General features: G+C 51.0%; 1 protein-coding gene across 1 annotated transcript in view; it reads right to left on the minus strand.

Annotated features, from left to right (window-relative positions):
- Nucleotides 1–19,329, minus strand: part of NSD1 (nuclear receptor binding SET domain protein 1) — a 104,373-nt gene that overhangs the window by 15,495 nt on the left and 69,549 nt on the right. The window contains exons 14-22 of the mRNA XM_067535218.1: nt 18,958–19,137; nt 17,902–18,058; nt 17,323–17,528; nt 16,360–16,472; nt 13,195–13,464; nt 11,713–11,829; nt 8,821–8,962; nt 7,808–7,914; nt 1,041–1,245 (exon numbers count right to left, since the gene is read on the minus strand). Of these exons, the coding sequence (XP_067391319.1) occupies nt 1,041–1,245; nt 7,808–7,914; nt 8,821–8,962; nt 11,713–11,829; nt 13,195–13,464; nt 16,360–16,472; nt 17,323–17,528; nt 17,902–18,058; nt 18,958–19,137 (1,497 nt within the window). The remainder of the gene's footprint in view (nt 1–1,040; nt 1,246–7,807; nt 7,915–8,820; nt 8,963–11,712; nt 11,830–13,194; nt 13,465–16,359; nt 16,473–17,322; nt 17,529–17,901; nt 18,059–18,957; nt 19,138–19,329) is intronic.

Below are 19,329 nucleotides of genomic sequence, written 5' to 3' on the forward strand. Positions count from 1 at the left end.
ATATTGGGCTGCATTAGTAGGAGCATTGCCAGCAGATGGAGGGAAGTGATTATTCCCCTCTATTCTGCACTGGTGAGACCGCATTTGGAGTATTGTGTCCAGTTTTGGGCCCCCCACTACAAAAAGGATGTGGACAAGTTAGAGAGAGTCCAGTGGAGGGCAACAAAAATGATGAGGGGGCTGGAGCACAAGACTTATGAGGAGAGGCTGAGGGAACTAGGCTTGTTTAGTCTGCAGAAGAGAAGAATGAGGGGAGATTTGATAGCAGCCTTTAACTACCTGAAGGGGGGTTCCAGGGAGGATGAAGCTAGGCTGTTCTCAGTGGTGGCAGAGGACAGAACAAGGAGCAATGGTCTCAAGTTGCAGTGGGGAAGGTCTAGGTTGGACATTAGGAAAAACTTTTTCACGAGGAGGGCGCTGAAGCACTGGAATGGGTTACCTAGGGAAGTGCTGCAATCTCCATCTTCAGAGGTTTTTAAGCTGCGGCTTGACAAAACCCTGGCTGGGATTATTTAGCGGAGGTTAGTCCTGCTTTGAGCAGGGGGTTGGACTAGATACCTCCTGAGGTCCCTTCCAACTCTATGATTCTGTGGGAAAAGGAGCTGTCCTAGCTGTGCAGTTCAGGGCCCTGGTCAGAGCCCAGAGTCAAGAGCGGGGCTGAGTTCCCTTACCAGGCCCAGCAAAGGGGGCTGCAGGCTGAACATTGAAGACAGGCTGCGGAACAGACCCAGAGAGGGCAGAAGAATCTGGTTTTGCATTCAGACATTTCTGGGACTCCTTAGTTTGGACAAGTGCGACCCCAGAGTGACAACTGGTAGGGGCCTTCATCTTCATTACAACGAAGGTCACCAGAGAGTTGCTTCACGGTGGCTGCAATACCCCTTGTGTTAGAAAATCACGGTCGATAAGTTTTAGAAACTCCAGTTGTGTGTAACTGGTGATCGGAGAATTTGCTTTCCTCAAGCCAAGGCTCGCAGTGCAGGTTTACATATCTACCTTCCCAAGCACACAGCCTCCAGAGTGCCTCAGGCATTACTGACCTGCAGGCCGTTTGGTCAAGTTGAGGCAGTCTGCGTGGTACACTTTCGGGCAGCCTGTCTTCTTACACGAAACCAGCTGCCCTCCGTCTCCACAACTGAAACACTCATCCTCTCGCTCTTTCATGACCTCTGCCTGTGATCTGCGCTTCACGTGCTGCCGTCTCTTGAACTTCTTGGACTTCTCCTCTGTAGGGTTAGGAGGATTCTGCCAGTAAAATAATACAAATTAACACAGGTCTCTGTTCCCTCCCTGTTTTCTCTACCCCCTTTGGCTGATCTAAGCAAGTGGCACAGGTCATGCTCAAGTATCCTGTTACAGGGGAGCTGCCCATCTAGCACACAACTGTTGTCTCCAAAACAAGGCAACTGGAAATACTGGACACGGTAACCAAAGGAAAAAGTGGAATGAAAACCAGAGTAATAATTCAGTCCATACACAGAAGGGTCAGCCACTCAAATTCCTGGCTTTAAGAGATGTAAGTGTGTTCTACACATTAAAGGACGCTTCTACGCTAGAGGTACAGCTGTAGCGCTGTAGTTTCTGCAGGATAAACATGGCCTGAGCTTTGGCTTTTAAAAAAAAAAAAAAAGAGAACGGTTACTTACCTCGTAACTGCTGTTCTTCGAGATGTGCTGGTCATGTCCATTCCCAATTTAGGTATGTCTGCTCGCCACATACACTGGGGCCGGAAACCTTTTTCCCTAGCGGTACCCGAACAAGCCGGCTCTAGCACCCCCTGCAGCGGCACGTACAAGGGCCTGCATATAGGTGCTGGTGGCTCCCCCTCCTGCTCAGTTCCTTCTTGCTGGAACTCCGACTTAGGGGAAGGAGGGCAGGTGTGGAATGGACATGAGCAACCGTTCTTTCTTCTTCGAGTGCTTGCTCATGTCCATTCCCAATTTAGGTGATTCCCAGCAGTGTCTCCAGAGGCGGGCAGGAGTTCATGGACGCGACCTTTGAAGCACCGCTCTACCGAAACCAGCCGCATCCCGAGCTTGCTGCGTTGAGGCACGGTGGGCCGCGAAGGTATGCACCGATGACCAGGGAGCTGCTCTGCAGATGTCCTGGATAGGGACATGTGCTTGGAAAGCTGCAGATGATGCTTGCGCTCTCGTTGAGTGAGCTGTCAAAGATACTGGAGACACGAATCTGGCCTGCTCATAACAGGCTCAGATACAAGGCCGTGATCCATTTTGAGATTCACTGCGTGGAAACCGGCAGTCCCTTCATTTGGTGCACGACGGCAATGAAGAGTTGCATCCAAAGACAAAATGGTTTGGTTCTGTTGATGTAAAACGCCAGGGCCTGTCTCGCATCGAGAGTATGCAGACACCTCTCTTGCCTGGAGTTGTGAAGTTTGGGACAAAAGATCAGCATGAAAATATCCTGGTTAAGATGAAAGTGAGACACAATGTAAGGCAAAAAGGCCAGGTGCGGGCATAGCTGGACCTTGTCCTTATAACACACTGTGTAGGGGGCTCCAATGTTAATGCCCTGATCTCTGAAACCTGCCTTCTGGATGGTTTGAGGAGGCGCCCGGTGAGTCTGGAGAGGACCAAGTTCAAATCCCACTGAGGACAAGGGTCCCTTGAAGGTGGGAAAAGTCTTTCCAATCCCTTAAGAAACCTGGCCATCATTTTGTGCGAAAAAACTGTTCTGCCTTCCACCAAAGGGTGGAAAGCAGATATGGTCGCTATATGGACCTTAATGGACGAGAAGGCTAGTCCCCTTGGTATCAAGTGGAGCAGGTACTCCAAGATCATTGGGATTGATGCCTCCACCAGGGAAACGCCACGCTCAGCCGTCCAGCTGGTGAAGCGTTTCCACTGAGCCCCGTAGGCTGATCTGGTGGACTGCTTTCTGCTCTCCAAGAGCACACGTTGGACTTGGGTTGAGCAGGCTCACTCCTCCTGACTCAGCCACGGAGCATCCATGCTGTCAAGTGTAGGGAGGTCAGTTCCGGGTGGAGCAGGCGACCTTGATCTTGGGATAGGAGGTCCGGTCGCAGCAGAAGAGGCCATTGCCTGGGCCCCACCAGCTCTACAAGCATCCTGAACCAATGCTGCCTGGGCCATGCTGGTGTTAGTAGGATGACCCATGCCTTGTCTCTCTTCACCTTCAGGAGGACTTTGTGGATCAGAGGTATAGGCGGGAAGGCATATAAGAGGCTCCCTGACCAGGAGAGAAAAAGGTGTCGGTGATGGAGCCTACACTGAGTCCCTGACGGGAACAGAAGCAATGGCACTTTCTGTTGGCCCTGGCGGCGAAGAGGTTCACTTGGGAATTGCCCCACCTTTGGAAGATACAAGCCGCCACCTTCGGATGGAGGGACCACTCATGATGAGAGCAGAAGGACCTGTTGAGACGGTCCACCAAAGAGCTGTTGATCCCTGGGAGGTGTACCGCTATCGGGTGAATGTTGAGACTGATGCAAAAGTCCCAAAAACACATGGCCTCTTTGCACAGGGCTGGGGACTGGACCCCCTCTTGCTTGTTGATATAATACACGGAGGCCATATTGTTTGTGAGTATCTGCACTACTTTGCTGGTAAAATGTGGTAGGAAAACTGAATCAGTTTGAGCTCCCAGATATTGATGTGTAACGGCACTTTCTCTGCGGTCCATATGGCCTTGGAGTTTTAAGGGACCCAAGTGTACCTCCCATCCCAGGTCCGAGGCATCGGAAATCAGTGTTACTGATGGTAGGGGTGCTTCGAAGGGCATTCCCGAGAGCACCTGCTGCGGACCCGTCCACCATACCAGGGAGGTAAGAACTTCTGGAGGAACCATAAGTATTTGTCCAGGTGGTGCCTGACTGAGGAGTACATCGACACCAACCACATCTGGAGGGGTCTGAGGTGCAGTCTGGCACGGGGGACCATGTAGATAGATGCAGGCCGCCATACGGCCTAGGAGGTTGAGGCAGATCCTCGCTGTCATGAGGGGGTGGGTCCAAATACAAGTTATAATGTCTGTCATTGCCAGGAAACTTTCCTCTGGAAGGAATGCTCTGGCCGAATTCAGCATTGCTCCGATAAACTCTATCCTCTGCACGGGGACTCATGTCGATTTTTGCTCGTTTATTAAGAGGCCTAGCGCCTGGCAAGCGTTCTGGGTAATCGTGATGCTGGCCTGAACTTGAGACCTGGACCTGCTCTTGATGAGCCAATCATCCAGGTAAGGAAACACCTGCACTCCACTCCTCCTGAGGTAGCCGCTACTAGCAACATGCACCTGGTGAAGACCCTTGGTGCCGTTGAGAGACCAAAAGGGAGCACCGCGAATTGGTAATGGCCAATAAAACCATAAACCTCAGGAACCTCCTGTGACCAGGGAGTGAAAATGTGAAAATATGCATCCTTTAAATCGAGAGCGGCGCACCAGTCGCCCGGATCCAGAGAGGGAATGATGGTGGCTAGGGAAACCATATGAAAAACTTTAGCTGTCTCAGGTACTTGTTGAGGCACCTTAAGTCCAGGATGGGCCTCAGCCCTCCCTTTGCTTTTGGAATCAAGTAGTGATGGAAGTAAAAATCTCGATTCTATAGGTCCTGGGGAACCAATTCTAGTGGACCCACCTGCAGGAGTGCTTACACCCTCTGTTCAAGGAGTTGCTCGTGAGAGGGGTCCCTCTTGGGAAGGCGAGAGTGACGCAAACTGGAGGGTATAGCCAATGGCACCGTGCTGAGCACCCATCTGTCCGATATTACAGTAGCTCAGGCTGGGAGAAAACAGGCTAAACAAGAAAAAAATAAAGGGAGGTTGGATCCACTGGCAGAAGTGGGAGGTCACTCTTGGGTGCACTTTCAAAAGGCCTGCTTTCTGCCCCGATTATGGCGGCTAAAGCCCGGTTGCGGGCCGGTGGATGTCGAGCGGCCATGGTGCCTTTTTCTATCCTTTATTCTTCCTCTTGTAGGAGTCTCTACGGGAGCGACCCCCAAACCACTGCTGGAGCATGAAGTGCCTCCTAGATGAAGACAGGATATATAGGCCAAGGGACCAGAGAGTTGCTCTCAAGTCCTTCCATGCCATGCTGCCTGGAGTCTGTCTGCTCAGCCAAGAGGGCCATGCCATCAAATGGGAGGTCCTGGATCGATTGTTGGACCTCCAACAGGAGGCCTGAGGATTGCAGCCATCAAATCTGTCTCATGGATACCGCTTAGGCCATAGTCCTGGCTGCAGAGTCCACTGCATCAACGCCCAGGCTATTGCTCTCCCCTCTTCCAGGACGGCCTTGAATGCCTGTTTAGAGGAGGGGGACAAAGAGTCCGCACGTTTTCTAGTGACTGCCAGATGTTGAAATGATATCTTCCCGGCAGCACCTATTGGTTTGTCACTCGTAGCTGTAGGCTAGATGTGGAACAAACATTTTGACCAAACAAGTCCAGTCTTTTCGCATCTTTGTTCTTAGGGGTCGAGCTCACTTTCCCGTCTGTCCCTCTGGCTGGTGGTGGTGACCACCAGGGATCCAGGTGCAGGGTGGGTGTAGAGGTATTCAAACCCTTTTGCCGACATGTAATATTTCCTCTCTGCCCTTTTCCACGTAGGGAGCAGGGAGGCCAGGGTTTGCCATAGAGCTTTGACCAATTTAACCACCCCTTCATGGACCGGGAGGGCAACTCTACTGGGAGCTACTGAGACCAGTATCCCAAAACATTTGTCCACTGGCTCATCCAATTCCTCTATTTTGAGGCCCAGGTTGGAGGCGACCCTTTTCAGTAGATCTTGGTGTGCCCTGAAATCATCCAGCGGCACCACCAAAGAAGGTTCCGCGACTGCCTCGTCCAGTGACAAGAAGGCCGATAGCTGAGGTGGAGGAGGGGTCTCTGCTCTGGGTGGGGTGGTTCCCCCCGAGCTCGAAGCTCAAGAACCTCTACAGCCAGAATCCACGTCCAGGTGCGGTGCCGACTCTGAGGGATGGAGGACTGTGGTACCGAAGCATCTCTCACCGAATCGGCCTGCGGAATCCCAGAGGGAAACCCCCACTAGTAAGGCCACGGTCCAGGCCATTGACCTTGAAGCCATCATAGAGAAGCCGGGCATCGGGGTCGGGACTTGCCTCACAGGAACAACCTCCTCGCTGTCTGAGGATGAGGCGCTGCTGTCCAACAGTCATGGGGGTGCCAGCTCTGAATATCTCACGGTGCCGTGTGGAGCATGCGGATGCACTGGCACCGCTGAGCGGCACAGAGAGCCCAAACAATGGGTGTGATGGAACCAGCTCTTGTCCTTTGGCTTCTCATACGGACTAGGCAAGCAGGGTCAAGATGCTGGAGAAACGTGCTGCGAGTCCGGTGACCTGTTTCACTCCAAGGCCCCATAGCGGTGCTCTGCTCAGCGTCAGTCCTCCGGACTGCCCTGTCTGTCGCTGTCCTGACCCAGAGACGCGATCTCAACTCCGGGGACTGCCTGCGCACCGGTGAACGGTGCCTCGGTGACAGGGACTTGCCAGCCAGTGATAGGTTGCGTGCTGGTGCCGAATCTTGGTGCGGTGGCACAGGCAGTGCCAGGAGGTCCTTCATTGTCTGAAAGGCCTCCAGAGTCGATGGCACCAACAGGCGGCGAGGGCCTCTACTGCTCCCCGGAGTCGGTGGGGGCCGCTGTGCCAGGGGCTCACTGTGACAACTGTGTGATTCAGCTCATCCACAATGCATTGAAAAGCTGTGGTTTTAACTGAAATGAAGCTGCTGCAGAATTTAGGCCCAGCTTGCTGTGGCGAACACAGGGCCTGGCCTGTAAATTTGTGAGGCTTTGGTGGTGCAGCTTCTCACAACTCTCAATGAAGGATTTTCCAGGATCTTTGTTGCAGCACATGCCCATTAACTCCATGTCTTGGTGAAGCGTATGGAGCTAGTACCTGGCTGTGGCTCAGACTCTGCTGATGAAGACTGCGAGCCATGCCAACTGCTTCTGCATTTTTGCATTCAGAAGTTCCCTCCCACGCAAACAGTGAAACTAAATGTAAAACATTAATTCCTGTTAGTGCAATGTTAAGGTTACGAAATGAAGTGCTCAAAAGTCAGGAAGCTCCAAAAGCTAACATTTCTCCTATGATGTTAACTCACCCCTGTTGCATGTATAGAGTATTTCCTACTCCTGTTTTCCTTGTAAACTTTCATGTATTATTGCTAAACCAGTGGATGAATTCTCCCAGTGCAGAAACAGCCTCTGCACTGGAAATTGGAACTGAAATCTACACTGATTTAACGACGTCTGAGTTTGCTAGTGTTCAAGTTACGGTGGAAGGCTCATAGTTTACTCAGGTCTTTGCTTGAGGGAAGTGGCTTGAATGAGGTGAGGTTCATTTGTTGTTTGAGCAGAGCTCTTTTGGGGGTGATTTTTTGGTCCATTCTTTGCTTTTTTAAAAACTGTTGATGCTTTAACTTGACGCACATGAGGGTAACTGCTATAATATTGGGATCATTTTTAATAACAAAAATATCACAGAGAAGGAAAATCCTGAAAAAAATTCATTCACTCTTTGCCACAAAAAAACTCCAAAACAATCCAACAGTCCTCAACAAGGCATCTGAGAGTTACTTTTAGCATCACAAAAACACCCATAATTCTATGATACGTCTGAGATTCTGTGCTGCTGTAACTTAAAGTGAGATACTTGCACGTATGCTCACCTCAACCCAAGCAGGATTTCACGGGGAATACAATGGCATTTATCATGGCAATTCTGTAATCCCTGTAGCAAGCAGGCCGCTTCAATTCAAAGAGAGCCTTTGGAATCAAAAAAAGCTAGAGAAGAGCTGTCCTACCTTTGGCCGTACCCCTAGAAACCCGCTGCAATTCGGAGCACCACATTTGCAAACGGTCTTTCCATTCCCCAAACATTCCAGGTTGTAGTTGAAAGTCAGCTCAGTCCCTGGCAACAAAAGAAAATCATTGGGTGAGATCTGCATTGTGACAAACTACACAGCAGAAAGTTCTGCTTCTCCTGCTGAACTGAAGACAACCAACGGGCATAAATGTGGAGCGGCACCAGCGTCTTCCGCCTCCCCTGGGGTAGATCTGCATGGATTGGCAACTAGATGCAGACCCCACCACCTGCCACATCCCAGGGTTTGAAATTCCATTCATTTGCTTGCCATGGCAACCCAGAAATATTCCTGGATCCTGAGCAATTGTAACAGTGCACCTCTGCTCAGAGGCACAGAACAGGAGAGGTGGTGAGATATGTAGCAAGGGGAGCTACTAAGACTCAGTGGGAAGTAGGGGGAGTTGGATCCAGGCTGGGAGGGGACGTCCAGACAGTTCCTGCCATTCCTATGGCAGTTCCTTGGTATCTGGCACCTGTGCACGGACGTTCCCCACCCTAACCCGGCTGGCTGGGGGCATACACTGCATCTCCTCTGTGTGGTCACGCACAGCTGGGAGAGGACAGCTGTTCATACCTGCTCTCCAGCAGCCAACCCAGTGGTGTGCGCTGGTAGCTGCTCTGGTCCCCTCCTTTGGGTCCTTCATGCCTCTACCCCACCCCCACGCACACATACGGAGGTGGAAACACACCCAGGCCCCGCTCTCACCTCCACAAGATATTGGAGGGTGGAAAACACGGGGGGCTGGGGGAACATACATCAGCCCCCCAGTATTTCCATTGTGGGGTTTCTACCCCAATCCCCCAGTTCTGCCACCTTTGCCACCTGCCGCTCTATGTCACAGGCTCGTGTGCTCCACCATTTGAGTTTCCTCAGCTGCACACCCTTCCCTTTCCTGCCACAGGCACCCGACATTGCTAGCCCCAGGTCAGTAACAGACCAGGATCTCTTACCAGCTTTGATATTGACAAGAGCAAAGAGCCCGACCCGAGTGTCGCCATTGACGGACCATTTCTGAGTCTCACAGTTGGGCTGGCAACAATGGTTCATAAATCGAGCGTAGTTGCCCTTAGGTCCAGCATCGATGATTCGATCCTAAAATCACAAGGAAAAGCTACTTTGCACAAGTCACATCTCCTGCTGGAACCACCCCCAAAAGCGCTGCCACTAGGGAGGAGAGAAAAACTTGCGAAGGCAAGAGTGTTCCAGCACCGTCGCTGGTGGCAAGCAGGAACAGAGGGAGGGGGAGACGGTGGCGCCTATATGCAGGCAGACGTGCGTGCTGTTGCAGGAGGCGCTAGAGCCGGCTTGTACGGGTACCACTACGGGAAAAGATTTCCCGACACTGGTGCATGTGACACACATACTAAATTAGAGTTGTTGAACCCTGGGTCCCAACCTGGGGCTCCAGCGTCTACGCTGCATTATATGGGCCCGAGTCCAGCCACCCATATCCCAGGCCTCCGAGTGCTCTTCATGGGCAGTGTGGGAAAACCCGACCGTCCATAACACCTGGCATTGGCCACTATCGGAAGACAGGATGCTGTCTAGATGGACCACTGGTCTGACCCAGTTTGGCTGATCTTATGTTCTTATGTACAGAAGCAGCTGGACACACTGTAGTTGCTCCAAAGACAGCAGGAGACTAGGGCCTTGTCTACACTAGCACTTATGCTGGCAAAACTTCTGTCGCGCAGGGGGATTAAAAAAACACACCCTGAGCAACACAAGTTTTGCCGGCATACACACTTGTCTCCCACTGATACAGCTAGCACCACTTGTTTGGGTGGTTTTGTAAGAGCTCTCCCGCTGAGATCACGGGGCTACAAAAGTGCTCAACAGCTTGCGCCGCTGTACGTTCTAAGTGTAGACCAGCCCTCAGGTTCTGCTGGGGTGGATATTGCCACAAACCGAAGGTGTACAAGGCCAGGAACTGATGCTGGAGAGAAGAAAAAGGGCACGCACGATGGGGGAGGGGAGTTGTGCTGTGTGGTCTGCGAGTTGACAATCCGTAAGTTACAGTTCCAGCAGAGTTCCTTCTCTGCCCATCGCCAGAAAGTAAATGTGCTCTAGGGAAGTGAAGGCAGCCTCAGTGTCTTAGCAGGCGTGGCCTCAGACACCCTAGGCTGGGTCCACCAGGGATGCAGAAATAGAGATCCATTACGAGCAGAAATCACATTTAGAGAAACTATCGCCTGTCTGCCTCATACGGCCCGTGGCCATATCTGAGCACTGGGGAGTCAAAAAAATGAACCATGGAAGTGTAGGACTGGAAGAGACTCGATAGATCCTCTGGTCCAGCCCCCTGCAATGAGGCAGGACTAAGTGTTATCTAGATCATCCCTGATGGGTGTCTGTCAAACCTGCTCTTAAAAACCTCCAGTGATGGAGATTCCACAACCTCCCCCTAAGGCAATTTGTTCCAGTGCTTAACTGCCCTAACAGTTCGGAAGTCTTTCCTAGTGTCCAACCTAAGCCGCCCTTGCTGCAATTTAAGCCCTTTGCCTCTTGTCCTATCCTCAGAGGTTAACGAGAACAATTTATCACCCTCCTCCCTGCAACAATGTTTTATGTACTTGCAGACTGGTATGTCCCCCCTCAGTCTTCTCTTCTCCTGACTAAACAAACCCAGTTTTTCAGTCCTTCCTTGTAGGGCATATTTTCTACACCTTTAATCATTTTTGTTGCTTTCCTCTGGACTGTCTCCACTTTGTCCACATCTTTCCTGAAGTGTGGTACCCAGACCCGGACACATTACTCCAGCTGAGGCCGTATCAGCATGGAGTACAGCAGAATTACTTCTCATGTCTTGCTTACCACACTCCTGCTAATACATCCCAGAACGATGTTTGCTCTTCCCCTCCTCCCCACCTCCAAACACTGATACACTGTTGACTCATATTTAGTTTGTGATCCACTATCACCCCCAGATCCTTCCCAGGCAATCATTTCCCACTTTGTATGTGTGCAATTGATTATTCCTTCCGAAGTGGAGTTTGTCCTTACTGAATTTCATTCTAGTTATTTCAGGCCATTTCTCCAGTTTGTCAAGATCATTTTGAATTCTAATCCTATCTCCCAAAGCACTTGCAACCCCTTCCTGCTTGGTACCATCCACAAACTTTATAAACGTACTCTCTGTCATTAAGATATTGCACAGAACTGGACCCAAGATAGATCCCTGCAGGACCCCACTCAATAAGCCCTTCTAGCTTGACTATGAACCATTGAGAACTCCTCTCTGAGTAGTTTTCTAACCAGTTGTGCACCCACCTTATAGTAGATTCTTCTAGGCTACATTTCTCTAGTTTACTTATGAGAAGGTCACATGAAACAGTATCAAAAGCCTCACTAAACATCTACTGCCTCCCACTATCCACACGGTTTGTTAAAGATTCCCCTTGAGCCCAAGTGCCAGGTGCAGGTGCAAGCCAAGCAATGGCAGATCCCTTGCAGGTCCACCATCGTCCTCGCACGGATTATTACATCGAACATCCCCATCGCCACTGACTTCATGTGCTTCTCCCACTAGCACCCTTGTGCTTTCTTCTGTGCTGCCAGAAATGCCTGAAACACCCTCCTGTGTAAGGCTGCAGCACACTCCCACTCTCCTCTTCTGCTAGAAGAGCCAGGAGGGGCTCCTCCACTCAAGTGAGGTCACTGTGTTCTCACCATGGGGTTGCCTGCCGCTTTTGTGACTAACTCGAGGTAATTTTCTCCTTGGGGCAGGTACTGGCCCACTTCCATGCACTGGATGGTGCTAAACTTGCTGTTGGTGCTCTAAAAACCACACTAAAGTTTCACTTCGGTCTAAGATGCTGGCAAGAGTGAGGCCCGTCACGTACCTTGTCCAAAGTCAGCATATAGAAGTTGGTAATGTCATGCTCCTGTGCATAGCGGATTCGTGCCCGGCACTCTTCCTCATCGATCAGCTCTCCCACATATTCATTAACAAACTCACCCTGCAAGAGAAAAAGTGACAGGCAGCTGCTCAGGACTTGCTGCTGATGGAAGCAGAACTCTGTGCTAACAAAGCTTGTTATCCGTTTTCTTTGTGGATATTTTCTTTTCATTAAAGACAACGTCCCAGGTACTTTGCCACAAGTTTGACCTGGATTCTGCAGCAGCTTCATAAATTAAAAAAAATGTATTCTTTAAGCTAAATATGACAATAATATAGTCACCAGTTATCCCCTGAGGTATTTGAAAATAAAACATTTAAGGACAGCATAAAGTAAAGTGAATTCAGTTTCAGCAAGAGACAGAATTCTGTACTGACACCTGCTTCGTAACTGAATTACAGGAGTTGTTGGCAGCACTGACACCCAGCCTGAATCCTGGAACACAATCCTGCAACATCACAAGGTACCTGGTTTACACACTGCTGGCATTTGCCCCATGCAGTAAAACCGGTACAAGAAGCCGCCAAAGGCAGAGAGTACAATTCTGCTCCACTTTTACCACAAGACTCCTCCATTTCAGCATCTGAGTTCCACTGGTTCCTTGTGAGATCATTAAAGACAGGTTAAATGTGAGAGAAGATATGAGGGTTTGCGGAGATAACCACTTTGCTGACAGAGACGCAGTGTAAGACAGCCTACAGAAGCCCAGGTCGGGGCAGAGTTTTGCCTTCCTTCTCTCTAGAGATGCCAAACCCACTCTTGCTAACCTGTTCCCCTGTCTAACAGCCCTTAAACATATAACTGGTCTGTCTTCTACTTAATTGTTCACTGCTTTCCTTCACTGTTTAACATACCCCTCTTTACTCTGGAGGATAAACCCCTCTGACCAGCTACAGACCCAGGCTTTCGGATTTTAGAAATATAGGGGTTTGGGCAGCAGGGATCGCCCAACAGATTAGTTTCAGCCTCACTGCAGCTCTTCAAAGACTTCCTTTTTCTGAGGGCTTCCCCCAGACACTAATCATTCTCTGGTTTTCAAGCAAGATCCCTATGTGAAGAATGCCCCATGTGAAGAACTCTGTTCCAGAACGGAAAGCTCAGTGCTCCCTATCCGGGAAATCGCAGCCCAGTCTAATACCTGCTCTCTTAGCGCCCACCACTTTAGTATCTGAGGGCCATATAAGCAGATGGACCAAACTATCTTCTAGGTCACCGTGGAGATTATTAGATCACAAGGCACTTCCCACCTACGCGAGAACATCCCTGCCATCCAGACAAAGCAGGTCAGGGAACTAAAGTCATCCATTTCCCTTCTAAATGGGATCCTTTAGTCAGAAAATATTTAAGCCATGAAAAACATCTGAAGATGTCTATTAAGACTGGCTCAGTGTTACCACAGAGTAAAACCAAGACACATATGGGTACCTTTTTAATGTCCCTTTTGGCTTGCAGTCCCCAGCCGCGTGCCAGGGTGCGGAAGATTTCTACCTCCGGGTATTGCCTCTTGGAGAAGCACTGATTCTGACAGCGCCCCCCAGCTGGACACACCATGGGATGGCACTCATACAATAGCATGCGATTGATGCACTCGGAGTCCAGGCCACAGGGGTTTTCATCTGTGGGTTTGCAGTTGCAGCGTGGTATCTCAGACAGGTCTGCTGTGAAGATCTGCACCTTGCCCACTGGTCTGTTGACCTTTGAATGCACACATATAAAGTTAGCTAGCTAGGAAACTACAGCTTGACAAGGAACAATCAGTGCTACATTTCCCCCCACCCTCTGAACATACAGGCCACAGTGCAAATCAGTTATAGCAAAGGACTGAAGGCAACGTAGGTCTAAGCATATGTTTAACTTTTGTGCACACCCCTCATTTCGTCCCCCCAGACTCTGACCACACTCAGAGATGCCTGTCTGCAGCACACGCCGACCACATCCTACATCACACAATGTGTTCTCCACTCCCTTAGTGACAGGCCACTCCTTAGCATCTCTTCGTAGCCTCTTGCTTTTGAATCAGTTACGGTCAGACAGTTTTGTGCCATCCACCACCTTTATGACACCCAGCCTGCATACCTGTGACAGGGTCGGCAGGGATTCTAGCTGTGCAGTGGCAGACAAGCAGTTAACTCACTACTCAACTCTCTCGCAAGTGCAAAGCCAAGTGTAACCAGACGAGGCTGGGCCCTGAAGGCCCATTCTGGAACTCAGAGTTAAGCCAGGCCGCTCTCTAAAACATCTCCTGGAGGAGGCAGAGGGCAGCCCCGAAGAGGCTTGTTTGTTTATAGTCCTTTGATTTTGGTTAAAGATCAGGAACTCTGAGAGGCAGGCAATAAAGAGCCAGGACTCCGATAAGAAAAGCCCTTTGCAGTTCTTTGCACCACCTTGCGATCCCTTCTCAATTCACTCCACTGCAATGAACACTACAAGTAGGTTACTCACCTGTAACTAGAGCTGTTCTCCTCCAAATCCCTTAAGACCCACCTCTAACGTAATCAGAGAAGCATAGAAGATGAGGGTTGGAAGGGACCCCAGAAGGTATCTAGTCCAACCCCTGCTCAGAGCAGGACTAACCTCAGCTAAATCATCCCAGCCAGGGCTTTGTCAGGCTGCAGCTTAAAAACCTCTAAGGATGGAGATTGCACCACCTCCCTAGGTAACCCACTCCAGTGCTTCACCACTCTCCTAGTGAAATACTTTTTCCTAATATCCAGCCTAGACCTGCCCCACTTACCTTATTTAAAAAAAACAAAACTCTGGTGCCTCCAGGTCCCCCACACGGCTAGTAACATGCAACACGGGCTCCTTGTACTGTCAATCTCATCCCTTCTCCCCCCACTGCATTCTTCACCTCTCGTGTCTTGTCCCTTCTCTGGAGTGTAAGCTCTTTAGGGCAGGGCCCTTCGCTGCTGTTCAGACAGTGCTGTGCCCAATCAGACGGGGTCTCTGGCAGTGCGTTACACACAACAGTGCGGCCTGTGCAAATCCACTGTCTTGGGGTGTACATTCAGTACTATGGCCTCAAGCGCCTGGAAAGCCAAGCCCACGGGTGCAGCACACTGGCTCCCACACTGGCAGGATGAGATTTGGGACAAGGCCCCTCGCCACCCTCTGACGACAGACCGCACGGCTGAGGTCTACATGGCAGACCCTGTAACCAAGGAAGCCTACAACTCAAAGCTTCACCCCTTCAGCATTCAGGTAGCTGACCTGCTTTCAGGACCAGGTGAGGTATTGAACTGGGCCGGGTGAGAGTTAGGAGCTTCTGCTAGTGGAGGAGTCCCCTGGCATTCCCACGCCAGCACGTGGCAGCCCCATTCTGTTGCCAGAACGACCGCGGCTGGCTATTATTTGTATAGAACAGCAGCCCTCAGAGGCCCTGGCTGAGCGCAGGGCCCCATTGTGCTGGGTGCGGCAGAGACAGTCCCTGCTCCCAAGAATTTATCATCAACATAGATGATGCAGACAGAGGGTGGGAGAAATGAAATAATGATGGGGCTGGAGCAGGACTTGAAAGCAACAGGAACGTGAGAAAGAGTGGAACTGTGTGGACCTGTCCTGCTGGCCCAGATGTGACACACAATATTAAACGGCAGAGTACCTCTCCCAGCGATACTCCCTACCCACCTAGCAACTTTAGCTAATGCACTGCAGAGAAGAGACTGATGAGTCAATCTCACCTTCCCACCTCACTAGCACAGCCACAAACCCCCATGTGAACCCTGAGATCCCCGCACCCTAGATCCACGAACTGCATGGGGCACATGCGTGGTCTAAGGAGTCACTGGGTTCCAGACTGCTCTGGGTGCGCACGTCTCCTCAGTCACCCCCACTCCGGCTGCCCTCTCCTTTAATTTTTCCAGGTCTGCACCAATGTAGAGGTCAAGCCCTGTAGCTCTCCTCAAAGGGCAGCAGAGGTACATTAGTACTCTGACAGCTGTATCAGTATCTCAGCGGAGCTGTCGTATCAGATACCGGTTCCTGCACGGCCACTGGACTGAAACAGGAAAGCTTGTTACACAATAGCTATGATGAGAAAAAACACAGCAGCACAGGAATCCTCAGTCTGGATCTCCCTAGCCCCTACAGCCCACTTCTGCTGGGCCTGGACGTTCTCTAGCAGGGGACCTGTCAAACCAAACAAAGCGCAGCTCTTCAGCAACATTACCGTACCTTAAAAGAAGCTGCACACAACTCTTTCCCTTCGCCACTAGCTAAACCCACACGGAGAGAGACATTTCTGTGACTGCATGTGACTAATCTGTAGCTACGTGAGAACATCCAGCTACGTCTCAGTAAAAGACAGTGCCTCTGTTACCGATGTCCAACAGTGACCATTTGCTGCATGAATTCAGGTAGCAGAGAGGAGGCATGAACTGCTTCAATACACTTTTGGAAGCTTAATGACCTTACTGTCAATCCGCCTGCTGGGGGCAGCTAACCAACCTTCCAATGCACGCGCCACAATGGAGGACGCTGCAAGCAGCAAAGGTTCTGCGTCCCTGTCAATATCCCACACCAGCAGCTCGGTCCTTATGCCCCATGCCTCCCCCGACCACCCGCCTGCTGGTGATGAAGTGATGCCCTCACCTTGATGTGTTTGTAGGGAGGGGGCTTCTTATCATTCTTTCGGTCTTCCTGCAGCTGCCTCAGTTCTTTCTGGGCCTTCAGCTCTTCAAACCTCACAGCAGCTTCCTGCAGAGCTGAAAGAACAAATATGCTGCATTACGAGAAGCCCCTTTTGCTAGTGTTGAAGTCAGGCAGCTTGAATATTCTCCACAACGCACATCTGTGCTCAGTCTTTCACATGCGTCTTTCTGAATGTACAGGCCACTCTCCCAGTGGTTTTGCTACCTTGCCCCCAGAGAGACTCTCATAAGGTAGAGAAACAGCATCCCATGGGAGGTGTCACAGAAAAGCGCTCTCAGTAACTGAGCTGGACGCACTAACAGCCCCACTGAGGCAGCAGCAGAGTGAGGGGCACAGCACACTGCTGCATCAAACACCTCCCACAAGGAATTGGGCAGTGTAGTTTGGTAAAGGGTGTTTGGAAAAGGCCAGACTGAAGGAGCACAGAGTAGCTGCAGTCATGGAAGGCGTGTGTGTGCCTGTGGCTGGGGGAATACAGGGTGAACTGTTAGTGGCTTCACTTGTCCTGGAGGCTGTGCGCCAGGTGTATTGTGCAGTTAGCAACTCTAACTGCTTCACTACAACCGTTTCCGTATATTCGTTATTCTCCCGTTACAGAGGGTGAAACTGAAGCACAGACAGGCAGTGGCTCAGCCAAGTAACAGTGTGGGGCAGAGCTGGAATAAACTGGAATTCCTGTCGCCCTGGCGCAGACAGGCTCAGCCACCTGTGAATATTTTGGGTGGGTTTGCTTACGGGTATGAGGCACAGAGTTACTCTGCAAGTCCTGCTTCAACCTTGCCTATGGGAAGACCACCGTTTTCCTTAACACTAATGCCTTTTATGGGACCACAGAGGACCTGGCACAGAACAATCTCAGAGCAGAGAGCTAGCGCCTCCCTAGAGCACAAGGACACGTGTTACCTTTCTTATAAATGCCATCCACTCCCTTGCCCATCTTGTCCTTGCTGCTCACATCGCCTTCCATGTAGGGAAACACCCGAGCCTGGTGTGTCCAGAGGTAATCGTTGGACCCAAAAAACAGCACTGGAAACTCGCCAATGTCATGTTTCATCTTCTGGATATTTACAGGAATAGTTCTAGGATGGCAAATCTCAGCTGGCCACCACCTGTCACAGAGGATGGGGACAGGAAAAGCAGGTCAAAACTGACACCACTGCCCCCTAAAGACTGGCAACAGCAATTTCCCATTCACTGGGGCAGTGACAAGGAGAAAAGGGACTTTCCTGGGACTTCCAGCGCACCACACAAAGCAGCAGTGCTGGGCAGAAGCGTGGGCTGGGAAAGAGAAAAAAGGCAGGTGGAAGAGGAAAAGACCTGGGAGCAATGATGCGTTCTGCTTTCAGGCGCCTATAGGGAATTGAAAACAGATCCTGCTGCATATACAGGAGCAGAAACAAGACTCTCCAGCTCTCATCAGCACACTTAACACTGCCTGAGGAAGGGCTTTAACAGACATGAATTACATTGATGTTTACCCACCTGTAGCGCCCAACCTTTACCCAGACCACCTCCTTGTAATGTGGTTTCTTCCCAGCTTTGCAGTCGTTGCAGTACCAGCTTCCCTCAGGCATCTCGATGTTCAGACACTCGCGGTGAAAAGCAGCCGGGCACGACTCACAGCATAAAAGGCTGCCCCCTGCACTCAGGAGGGACACAGTGGTGAGACACAGGGACACGTCACAGAAACACCGGCCCCCGTTCCCAGATATAATCAAACTGCCGGGGAGAGAGACGATGCTCCTATGCAAAGCTCCTTCCAACTGCTCAGTCACCCAGCATCTCTCCGTGTCTACCAAAGAGCAGCCCAAGGCCATGCAGGTCAAATTTACCTCACGCAGAGGACCAGGATGATGTTTATGCACCACTCAAGTCCCACTGAGCCCTCAAAATGGGATTACAGGAGCCTACAGGCTTTGTAGGCTGGGCCTTCACCTCTCCCAGGCTTGGTAGCAGTGGCTACATGCAGGTGAGGCTGTTTCATCTCCTGGGGTTACTGCAGGGCAGCTTTTGCAGGAAGACAAGGTGCAACCACAACTCAAAACAGCTGCAAACAGACGCTGGCTCTCGTCTGCGAGGTTGTGCCATAGGCAAAGTCCTTCCACGGAGAATCTGATCTCTTATTTCCCACTCTCAGGAGCTGACCCCAAGATGGGGACTGACAGCCAGGAGCACAGCTGTTCGTGTGGAGCGGTGGTCCCTAACGCAGCCAAACCCTAACCCAACAAGGATTGTTGAGATCCTCACAAAGATGCTGACCTGGCGTTGGACGGGAATGGGGGCCCAAGAACTGGTCTGTTCTCAGCAGTTTTTTCCTGCTAAGTAGTTGGTTCCTGCCCTCTGGCTCTATCTTTGTCACCACAGCCAGGCCCTGCCCTGTATCCCCTACCTCAAATCCCTCCTGCCAGGCAAGCACACGTCACCACCCTGCTGCGCTGCCCTGCCCCGTATTCCCCCAGCAGGCAAGTGCACGTCACCACAGCCAGACCGGGCCACACAGTGCTCACAGCGCACTAGGCACAGTACAGAGGGTCTCACCTTCTGAGCAGACAAAGCACCAGCTGACATTGACGTGCTCATGGTTTCTGCAGCCCCGCCGTGGAGAAAAATGATTGGGGCAGATGATGCTGTTGGAGGCAAGGATCACTGTCCCAGCAGCGAGACAGAAATCGTTGGCATGATACGCCACTGGACATCGAACGCAGCGCATCAAGCGACCTGGCAGCGGAAAAGGTTGGAGACACAGTAAACATTCAAGGGAAAGTGACCAATGCAATTTGCTGCTAGAAGTTAGTTTTGTCAATATCCAATCTTAAAACAAAGGGTGAAATGGGGAACTGTGGGGAACGGACACCTTTACCTGCAATTACTCCAGCTTCTCAATGACTCATTCACCGAGTTTAAACTAAA

The sequence above is a fragment of the Emydura macquarii genome, unplaced genomic scaffold (genome assembly GCF_026122565.2).
Source record: "Emydura macquarii macquarii isolate MOO-44397 ecotype Brisbane River unplaced genomic scaffold, CSIRO-AGI_Emac_v2 contig_378, whole genome shotgun sequence".
NCBI lineage: Eukaryota > Metazoa > Chordata > Testudines > Chelidae > Emydura > Emydura macquarii.